Source organism: Phalaenopsis equestris, unplaced genomic scaffold (assembly GCF_001263595.1).
Source record: "Phalaenopsis equestris unplaced genomic scaffold, ASM126359v1 Scaffold000436, whole genome shotgun sequence".
Taxonomy (NCBI): domain Eukaryota; kingdom Viridiplantae; phylum Streptophyta; class Magnoliopsida; order Asparagales; family Orchidaceae; genus Phalaenopsis; species Phalaenopsis equestris.
The window spans coordinates 1,131,135-1,142,554 of record NW_018164877.1 but is presented as its reverse complement, the minus strand read 5'-3'; the positions used below and the strand labels follow the sequence as shown (position 1 = coordinate 1,142,554).

At 37.6% G+C, this 11,420-nt stretch overlaps 2 protein-coding genes across 4 annotated transcripts in view; both read left to right on the top strand.

Moving 5' to 3' along the window:
* The window catches only part of LOC110027719 (heterogeneous nuclear ribonucleoprotein 1-like), a 7,919-nt gene extending 915 nt beyond the window's left edge, over positions 1-7,004 (top strand). Inside the window, exons 2-4 of one of the 3 annotated variants that reach the window (XR_002294368.1) lie at positions 3,023-3,990; positions 5,185-5,282; positions 6,841-7,004. Coding sequence is in view for 2 of the 3 variants with exons in the window: in XM_020729255.1 (XP_020584914.1) it covers positions 3,023-4,036 (1,014 nt within the window). In the remaining variant the exon portion in view is untranslated. Of the gene's footprint in view, positions 1-3,022; positions 4,134-5,184; positions 5,463-6,840 lie in introns of those variants that run through there. The other 2 variants (XM_020729256.1, XM_020729255.1) reach the window with 2 other exon arrangements.
* A 1,063-nt stretch (positions 7,005-8,067) lies between these two features.
* Positions 8,068-11,420, top strand: part of LOC110027685 (MDIS1-interacting receptor like kinase 2-like) — a 4,442-nt gene continuing 1,089 nt past the window's right edge. The window contains exons 1-2 of the mRNA XM_020729202.1: positions 8,068-8,490; positions 8,573-11,413. Of these exons, the coding sequence (XP_020584861.1) occupies positions 8,389-8,490; positions 8,573-11,413 (2,943 nt within the window). The 5' untranslated portion in view covers positions 8,068-8,388. The remainder of the gene's footprint in view (positions 8,491-8,572; positions 11,414-11,420) is intronic.

Genomic DNA, 11,420 nt, shown 5'->3' with positions numbered 1-11,420 from the left:
TATATATATATATATATATATATATATATATATATGTTTTTCACACATAATCAGCTAATTCATATCTCTATATTCTCCAGAGTTAGATTCAGTTTTCGTTATATGTGTCAGTTTTTGTTATATGATCTCTTAAATGATTAATTCAGAATGCAAATTTCAGTAAATATCATCTTATGATTTGGCATTCAGTATTGGCCTAACATGCATGGCTAAAAATCATCACTGATTGGGTAAAAATCAGAAGTTTGTCAATTCCTAAGTAAGTTGCCAAGCGACAAAATATCAATCACTTACTAAATAAGCCTCTTGCAACCACCGCTGATTACAGAAGTGATTTGATCATTCTATTGATTTCATTATCTGTTGTTTATCATATGCCAGCCACAACTTAACACTAACATTGGTTGTCAACCATTTAGCCAAGTGTACTCACTTTATGCAATTATCATCCAATTTTAGTACTTCATCTATAGCTCCCAAGTTCATTTTTAAAGGGGGGCAAACTTATTATATAAAAAATAAAATTTACAAATATTTTAAATCACTCATTCTTTTCTCATTAAGTAATGATTAATTTATTAAAGCTAAACAAAAAAAACCATAATAGCAATATAAATAATTATAATTGCTAATAGAATAGTCATAACATGAAATATATGTTAAGCAAATAAATCATTCAAAATCTAATAATTCAACATCAAATAACAAGTAAATGTAGACAGAGTAAAAAAACTTAAAAAAAATTTGGCACATTATCTGCCACTTTTAAGAATAAAAGCACACTATCAGTCATTTTTAAAAATAAAGACCTACCATTCTCCATTTCTTAAAACAAAGCGCACAATCAGTCATTTTTTAGAACAAAGGCTCAAAATGATTATATAGTAATTTTTATCATTAATTGATTTAGGTTTATGGAATAGATATATTATAGAACATGAATCATATATAATTTATTTACTTTTTCATTTTATTGATTCCTAGGAAATAGAGAACTAAATAGCTACAAATGTGACATTACTGATTCCTCACCCCCTTCTCTCCTTCCTTAGAGAAAATAAGATAAATTAAGCAATGATAAGAAAGCAATTTGGCTACAATTAGAATTTATTTAAATAGGATATAGTAAATCCACTATATCCGAATTTATTAAGTCCAGATGCTGTTATAAGATTAATTCTAATTAAATATGTTTAACATGCTTGGCATGCTATTTCAGGATTTAACAACAATTGGTTTTCAAAGAATTTAAACATGAAATATAAAGCTTACGTCACAATAATTTCTAGAATACGAAAAATTTTTTTGTGATGTGCTATGTTCAAAAGTAAAAAAATAACTTCCAAAAAATTCTGCAATGAATGAAATTAAATGTTGCAAGGACCTAAAGTGTACTGCAACTTCCCTCCCTATGTGCACTTCAACCATCTTATAAGTTAGTTTCCTCTAGGCTCCTATTGGCTCCCATTTGCCATGCTAGCATGTTATCCCACAATATGTTTGGTGGCTCTTCCTCCCATCTTTGAATCTGCCACGTGGTGTTGAGGAACTCTTTGCCCGCTTTATAAGCATATTCTTTCTCAAAACTCCATTTTTTTACCCACCTTATCCTTCTCCAATGCCTTTCTTCTCGATTGGAAACTCCCCAAGCAAAGCTTCTTTCATCCCATTGGCTTCTCCTTCGTACCTTTCCTGCTTTTTCTTCTCGTGGTGAGATTGTGGGGGGCAAATCGAAGGCACGGCTTCCGTGGGGGCAAATAAAATTAACAGGATGGCAAATAAATCTAATAAGAGTGGGTAAATCATAAAAATGCCTAGATAAATACAATTTTTTTTTCAGGAGGTGCAAATGCCAGCATAGTTTTGCCAGTTGCTATCTATCCTTTTTTTCTTTTTGCAGTGATTTTCAATTCAAGGTCAATATTTCTTTCAAGTTAATTCATCTTGGCTTTACTTTTATCTTACTAAAATTTGGTTTGATCTTGGTGGCAAAATTCTATTGTAAATTCCTTTTGTTCAGATTTTTAGTTATTTACTGACTATCTGGTTTGGTTTGGTAATTTTTAATTAGCAAGTCTGTCCTTTCTTTCAATGTCTGCTTAACATTTTACCTTTATTGTCTTTGAATATGTCCTTATCAATTATGGGGCCTTCTGCTGTCTTGACTTTTATTCTTTTATCCCCATCGTTATAAGCTTCCAATGGTTTACGGGGGCATTATTCTGACACTTGATTCTACCTTCTTTTACATTTCCATACTTTTAGTTAATTTAATCTTAGGATTTGTTTAGTTTGTTTCTCTTTAGTCACCAAATTTGTTCACTGAATTTGATATGCGGTTGATAAAAAATCAAGTTTTACATGTGTGGTGGTTATCCTCACTATCATTTCTGGCTACTTTTTGGGGTTTTTTTTATTTTGTTTATTTATTTGATGCAAGGTTAAAGTTATGTGCGACTATTCTCTATACCTTAACGTATCAACAAACCAGTTTTTTATTAGGTGTTTTTTGGAAGGTGCAGGCTGCTGTCATGATCATGATCATTTGAGTTTTTTAATTTAAATTATGTTGATTGTCTTGGTGTTTATTTTGGTTGCATGTTTTTTCTTTGTTTTACCATGAATTATTAATTGCTGATGTTCAGGTATTGCCTATTAACGTATCAACAAGCAAGTCTTTTATTAGGAGTTTTTAAATTGTTTTTAGGGAAATTTACATGCATACCACACAATTCATATGTATTACCTATCTAACGCCTAAAATTTGATATTTACATTTATAATACTTTGGTATTATAAACCTATGCATGAAATGGTGTTAAAGATAGTTGTTAGATATGTATAAAAAGCATGTGGTTATGTACATAAATGTCCTTTTTTTTTAGTTCTATTTGTTTAGTAATAATTCAAGTGCCTCTAAACAAGTCATGTAGTTCTCATTCTATCTATGCTAGGGGAGTTTTGAGGATTGAGCATGTTTCGTGAATCCATTCTTTTCTTAGCCTTTGTTTTGTTTTTCTAGGTGGAAGTTAAAAGGGCAATGTCAAGAGAAGAGCAGCATACTGGTTTTAGATCAGGGAACACCAACATGGCTAGAAATGCCGGTGGTGGTGGCGGCGGAGGTGGTGGAGGCAACTTAAGGACAAAAAAACTATTCGTAGGAGGACTCCCCCCTACTCTTTCCGACATGGAGTTCCGTGAATACTTTGAAGCCTTTGGCATTGTCACCGATGTTGTTGTGATGTACGATCAGAATACCCAGCGGCCTAGAGGTTTTGGTTTCGTAACATTTGATTCAGAGGATTCCGTTGATCGTGTGTTGCAAAAGCAGTTTCATGATGTAGGAGGAAAAGCAGTAGAGGTCAAACGGGCCCTTCCAAAAGATGCAAATACTAGCAGCACCGGTAGTCGTTCCAGCAGCGGTGGAAATTATCAGTCTTATTTTGGTTCCAGTGCAAATGCTAGTTCTTACGAGAATAGAATGGATGCCGGTAGGTACGTGCAGCCGGCAGGAAGCGGTGCAGGCTACAATCTCTATGGTTCTCCTGGTTATGGTGCTCCTGCCTATGGTTATGGAGGACATAGTGGCTACGGAAATCCGAGCGGTCCTGGAGCAGGTTACTTGAGCGGATCTTCGGGTGCTTCAAGGAGTTCATGGAATCCTCAAGCTCCAAGTGGGTATGGATCTGCTGGTTATGGTGCAGCTGGACCTTGGAACACTCCTGGTAGCGGAGGACCTGGTTCAGGACATACAGACCAGTCACCCGGCGTTGCAGCCGGCTATGGAAGTCAGGGATATGGGTATGGTGGGAACGAAGGAGCTTATAGTAATCAGGCTGGTTATGGTTCCGTCGGAGGCCGCAGTGGCGGTCTAGCTGGAAATTCTATTGGCGGCGAACAGGGTGGAAATTCTGGTTATTCAAATGCTTGGAGGGTTGATCCTACTCAGGGAGGCGGCTATGGAACTGGTCCGTTGAATGCAACCATTGGGTATGGCGGTGGATATGGTGCTTCTCAATCTAGGCAGGGGCAATAACAGTGATTTTGATGATAATGTTTCAGTTGATGAATTTATTATCTATGCGACTTTTGTTGGTTTGTTTTTTTCTGCCTATTGGAGAGAGATTTTCTTATGGATGGGTTGGAATGCCTCTTTCTTTAGTAGATTTAGTCGTTCTCTGTTTTTACTAGAATAAGTTTTATTGTTGTGTAGAGTAATATCTATAGCTCACACTAAATATTCTGCGGTTTTGTCTTGGTTAATTCTGTTATGATCTTGACTTTGTGGAGTAACACTTGCTTTGCTAAAGTTAGACTAGCTTTATGTTATTTTTTCTATTTTGTTCTGTTATTATTTGATCTGCTTAGTTTATGCTGATGAAGAAAAATATGTTAGTTACCTTTATAATCGTGAACAATGTTAAAATGGTCTTCTTGTTCTTTGCATGGGTCCTTTTTAGTTCCAGAGTTTATAATAGTGTCAATTTAATTTTCATACTCTTTTAATACGCGTTGATATAATACATACTGTGGGCCATTTTAGCTCTTCTTAAAGTAGCCTAAGGACTGTTTATAATTTTTCTGAACTCTAGAGCTAAAATTGACTCATGTAAATAGTCAGGGGACTAATTTGACACTTTACTCCTTTATAATCTTATAATTTTGGGGCAAAGATGTTTTCTTCCCTCTTGTTTTACTGATATGAATTTTATACATTATATAGATGTTCTTTTAATCCATACAAAAGAACATTTACATAATCAAAGCTCATCTTTTTATTGATTTATCTTGTTTTTTTGTTGCACTTTGGAATTCAAATTATTGGATTATCATACATTGGGAATATACTTTTTAATTTTAGCTTGAAAAAAGTTGTTTGTTAGTATTTACTTATGCTCTTTATAGCCCCTAATGTGTATTTTGTAAATCCTTTTTTAATTTTAGAGGAAAGAAATTCAACGTTAATAGTTTTTTTGGGTAGCACTTGTGATATTAGAAATTGCATAAATAACCTTTTTCATTTATAATTTTTTGCTTTAGCTGTAGTATGGGTAATGTTTTTATGCTAGATTAAGCTGAAGAATGCTTATGGTGTTCAAATAGAGGTTAGATATTAGAATTTATAATCATAAAAGCAACTGAATGAGTAATTTTTTTTTGGTTATGTATTTCCCTTCTGTACAGGAGCTGCTGTATATATATTGTTGCAAAATGTTGAGCCGTGAGTACTGTAATCATCCAGCAGGGGCCAAATTTCGCTTGCAACGAGCCAATGATCCATGGTATGTAATTTTAGCTATTCATTGGTGGTAGATAAATTTTCTTGTAAGCAATATTCTGTTTAGGATTTACGTGCATGCCATGTAATTTTCATGTATTTAGATGTCTAGCACCTAAACTCACATATACCACTTAAAACCTTTAACATGACATTAAAAATACCACCATTGTTATCTTTTTAAAAGTTAAATGCTTCTTTTCAAGCGCAAGTTTATGACACTAAGGTGTTATTATGAGTGTAAATATTTAAATGAGGTTTAGATAATGTAAAAACATAGAAATTGTGTGGTATGTGTGTAAATTTTGCTAAATTGTATGGTCAAATTCCAATTTCTCAGTTGTTATAATAAGATGTGAATTGTTGGCTTTCATGAATTTTTGTAATTATTAGAATAACTTAATATCTTGTGAAACATTGATATTATAAGTAAAGAATCTATGTTTTGTAAAATTTTATGTTTGATTTAAAATATGTATATTTGATAGAAGGCTATATTTTGATGAAAGAATATATATTTGGTTAACCCATATATGTGGATAAAAGTTCTTTAATTTAAATGAAAGGTCTTTGCTGAATCCAAATTTGTCTGTTGCCCAATGATCGGAACGATTGAAATTGGGAGAGAAATATAGAGACATAGGGAGAAAGAATGAAGGAGCGCAAACAAATTTGTTCAATGGTGGTGAATTGAGGTATTATCGGGCTTTGTGATCCATTTTATATATTATAATTGAGGGGTTATAGGAGGGAAGATGAGAGAGATCTCTCTCTAAGGAGAGATTATTGCGTGCGGACACCGCATGCATCTCTGCATGCGGTGTCCGATCCTGGCCGTAGATCACAGTGATCTACGGTCAGGATATATTTCGGTTTTTTTTAAATTTTTTTAAGTGGGGCCCACCGAAATGCATCATGACCATAGATCACCGTGATCTACGGCCAGGACCGTATGGAATAATTTTTTCTCTCTAAGAGTGATTTTAGAGAGAAGAGCCTAAAAAGACTAAAACCTAAAGAGTCAAAAACTCCCAATACATGCTATGGACCCCCTATTCATAAAGATAGAGGGCGAAGGGTGGAAACTTATAAATTTGCCTCAATTTTAACAAGGGTGTTACAGGACATTATTGTCTCTTATTATCCCTTTTGTTATTTATAACTAATCTTGATATCCTTTTATATTTATGGATATTCTGGTCGGTAGACCCACGGGTCCGAGCTATTATTAATTGATTTTTTTTTCTCAATGTCAGTTAGCCTTAGCGTGGTTGTTCTCCTTGCTTGATTATGATTTCTTAGTGATTTGTAAAGTGTTGTTGAGAGAGTCTCACATTGATACTTATGAGATTGTTGAGTTCGTTTGCCTGATTATGATTTCTTAGTGATTTGTAAAGTGTTGTTGAGAGAGTCTCACATTGATACTTATGAGATTGTTGAGTTCGTTTGCCTGATTATTTGTGGCTTTTGTAGGAGAGATGATTCTCAATTTATCTCTTTTAATATCAACCATTAGATTATCTACAGATTGTTGCAGATCATTTTTGTGCTCTTTTTGGCAGTGATGAATGTAGTCTACAACTTGCTTCTGGTTACTGTTTTATTGATTGTTGATATTGGCGCTATTAGCGGTTCTCTGAGCATATCCTGAAGGGAAATCTAATGCAGCGATTCCGATGAAGGAAAATTAATATAGGACAGATATGTCATCTCTCTCCCCGCTCTCTCTCCCCTTCTTTGTCCTATCTTTGGCTCGTATCGTATACGTTAAGACTTCAGCATAATTAATTAATTAATTAAATTTGAGCTTGAGCTTAATTTATGAGATTAAGGTGGCACATGAGCTCAATTTATTTATTGTGAGAAAAAAAATTAATTCATACTATTTTTATAATAAATATGAATGGAATGATTGGTTGGAAGATAAAATTAAAAAATTCACTTGATATGAATTTTAACATATTTTGAATATATTTTAAATTAATTATTTGGGGGCATTTTGCATGCATACCAAACAATTGTTATGTATTTAGATCTATCATTACCCTTTTTAGGAGTGAAAATCATATTTTCATTTTCATGTATGTATATGTTTATGATGCCATCCTGTTTGAGAACATAAATATCGAATATTATGTGTTAGATATGTAAATTTATAAGAATTGTGTGACATGCATGTAAATTTTCCTAATTATTTTAAAGAGGCTTATGATTTTAGCTAATCAATCTCAACTCTCACGAGTCACTTATCCGGGCTAACCAAGGCCAGCTTGGGAGCCGGCTTGGCTCAAAAGTAGACTTTTAAATAAGAATGTTCTGATTTGAATATCATGCCTATGCATGAATTAAATTCCCTCAAGTCTAATACATATAATTTAATTCAAAAGGGGCAATTACATGTAGATCACCTGAAACTTATTATTTACAAATCGCCCATCCTCTTTCATCCAATTTTCAAATTCTCGCTCAAATATCAAAATTCATGACAAAACTCAAAACCCATATGTTTCATTTTTATCAAATTTCCAATGATTTGATTGTGGCACTTGTAAATATATCAGATTAGATAGCTCAAAAAAGTTTTTTCAATGGTTTATTTATAAATATGAATGTTTCGGGCACGCATTTTCTGTCCGGACACCTGACTTACCTCTATGTGCGGTGCAAATTATTTTCAAGTTATTTCTGGATTATTTTCAATAATCCCAAAATAACCTAGAAATAACCCAAAAATAAAGACCGCAAGTTATTTTTTGGATTATTTCTGGATTATTTCGAGATTATTGAAAATAATCCAGAAATAACATGAAAATAACTCAGGAATACTCTGCGATGCACATAGAGCTACGTCAATACTCGACACAGAAAATTTTTTGTAATTTCAATTGATCAATATGTAATTATTCGCCAAAAAATAAAAAAAAAAATTTCGTGCATCGTAATTTTGTCTTCTCGTATGGACGTGAATAAATTTTCCCATAAAGAAGTCAAACCCAAATAAATTAAGGGAATTGGAATACCTCTCGTAGTTCCATTTTCACACTATCGACGATTCCCAACTGTCAGCAAACCCATAAAAATAACTCTTTTTGACTTTTTCGCCTCCGATCATGGCTATAACCACAGCAGCCAAAACAAGAAAACCAGAACTTTTCCTCCCAACCATGAAACCTAAGCCCCCCTTTCTCCTCCTCCTCCTCCTCCTCCTCCTCCTCCTCTTTGTGATCTGTGGTTGTGGTGCTCTATAAGTAATATCGTTGTTTTTCCTGTGGTGATTTTCGATGGAATGACTTTTCTGTCTCCCCCAACTCCAACGCCGAGACCCAAGCCGACGCACTTCTGCAATGGAAGTCCACTCTCCTCAACCCTACCTCCCTCCCCTCCTGGTCTACCTCCCACTCCTCTTCCCTCTGCAGCTGGCAAGGCGTCACCTGCAACTCCGGCGGCCGCATAACCGCCTTAAATCTCTCCAACCTCGGCCTCAACGGCACTCTCGACGCATTCAATTTCTCATCTTTAACCAGTCTCACCCTGCTAAATCTCAACAATAACCTCCTCTCCGGCTCCATTCCTTCCAACATCTCCGCTCTTTCTAATCTCACCTTCCTTGATCTCAGCGGTAACAGTTTCACCACCCTGCCGCCGGAGATCGGTAGCCTTTCGAAGCTATACGACCTCCTGCTCTTCAATAACAATCTCGTTGACGCCATCCCTTACCAGCTCAGCCATCTTAGTAAGATTCGTCATCTTGACATCGGATCCAATTACCTCACCAACCCTGATTACTCCAAGTTTCAGGCCATGCCTTCGCTCCTCAAACTATCACTTTCACTCAACAATCTGAATGGACAATTCCCTGCCTTCATCCTAAACTCCACCAATCTCACCTTTCTCGATCTGTCCCAAAACTATTTCTCTGGTCCAATACCGGATTCAATTGCAACACACCTGATTAATCTGGAGCAATTGAATCTAAGCGTCAACAATTTCAGAGGAGAAATCCCAGTTTCCCTGACAAAGCTCCCTAAGCTGCGAGAACTCCGCCTCGGATCGAACCTTCTGACGGGAGGAATTGATCCGGCCATTGGTACCATCTCCAATCTCCAGGTTCTGGAGCTCCAAAACAACTCTCTCGGCGGCACGATCCCTTCAACTATCGGCAAACTCAGAATGCTAGAGCATCTCGACTTAAATTTGGCGAATTTGAAATCCACCATCCCTTCCGAGCTCGGCTATTGTACAAACCTGTCATATATAAATCTCTCCGACAACCAACTTACCGGGGGCCTGCCGCTGTCTTTCTCAAATCTTACCAAGATGATGGATTTCGGGATATCGGGAAACTTGCTCTCCGGCGAGATATCACCGGATTTGTTCACCAGCTGGTCCCAACTTGTTTCATTTCAGGTTCAAGATAATAACTTTCATGGGAATATTCCGCCAGAGATTGGGCTGGCCACCAATATGACCTACTTGTTTCTCTACAACAACAAATTTACAGGTTCAATCCCAGAGGAGATTGGCAATTTGATCAACTTGATTAAGTTGGATATGTCCGAGAATTTGCTCACTGGACCAATCCCGAAAACAATTGGGAATCTGAAAAATCTGATTTCTCTAAGCCTATTCATCAATAATCTCAACGGTGTCATTCCGGCAGAGATCGGATCCATGACGGCATTGCAGTCTTTTGACATCAACACCAACCGATTTGAAGGCGAGCTCCCCAGCACCATCTCCCGGCTTGAGAATCTGCAGCTGTTCTCCGTTTTCACCAACAACCTCTCCGGCCATGTCCCCGGGGATTTTGGCCAGAACAGCTCGTTGATAACTGTTAGTTTTTCAAACAACAGCTTCTCCGGCGAGCTCTCCCCGCAGCTCTGCAGCAGCCTGAAACTCCAGACCTTGACTCTAAACATTAACAACTTCTCCGGCCATTTACCTTCTTGCCTCCGAAACTGCACAGACCTCACGCGGCTGCGCCTGGAGGGGAACCATTTCGTCGGAGATATATCTCAGTCCTTTGGGGTTCATCCGGCACTCGATTACCTGGATCTCACTGGCAATCTGTTAACCGGCACGCTCTCGCCTGACTGGGGGCAATGCAAGAGCCTCACCTACCTTCACATCGAAGGGAACAGCATCTCCGGTGAAATTCCAGCCGAATTTGGAGAAATCAGCAAGCTACAAGATCTTAACCTGGCTTCCAACTACTTGACAGGGCCGATCCCGCCTGAATTGGGAAAATTGAGCTTGTTGTTTAAGCTCAACTTGAGCAATAATCTGCTCTCCGGCAACATTCCTAAACAGATCGGCAGCCTTACCAAGCTCGAGTATCTCGATCTCTCAGAAAACAAACTCACCGGCGAAATAACCCCAGATATCGGCAATCTAGGCCGCCTTTTGCTGTTGGGAGTGAGAGGAAACGAGTTATCGGGATCGATACCATACCAGCTCGGCAACCTCGGTGCCCTGCAGATTTTGTTAGATCTCAGCAGTAACTCGCTCACAGGAACCATCCCTTCCAATTTGGCAAAACTGACGGCTCTTCAGAGTCTCAACGTCTCGCATAACTTCCTCTCCGGCGAGATTCCTAAGGATTTATCCGGCATGCTGAGCCTGTCATCGGCGGACTTCTCCTACAACAACTTTACCGGCCCTATTCCCGTCGGACCTGCTGCTTTTCTCAACAACTCTTCATTCGTCGGCAACTCAATGCTCTGTGGAAACTTGACCGGCTTGCCTTCTTGCAGTGCCTCTGGATTCGGATATCGAAAGACTGACAAACATAGAAAGCTTATCGTTGCCATTGTCATCCCGACAGCAGTATTACTTCTTCTAGCCATAGTCACAGCAGCGCTTATTTTAGTTTTCTGCAAGAAGAGGGAGAAGGAGGTGTCTGACATGGGAAGCATGAGTGCGGAGAACGGCACTGAACCGACTTCGTTGATATGGGAAAGAGAAGGCAAGTTTTCATTCTACGACATCATGAACGCTACTGACAACTTCGCCGACGTTTTCCTCATCGGCGAAGGGACCTTCGGAAGAGTGTACAAGGCAGATCTTTCTTTCGGACAGGTGGTCGCGGTGAAGCGCCTCTACATGGGAGACCCCGGCAACATCCCAGACATCAATCGGAAGA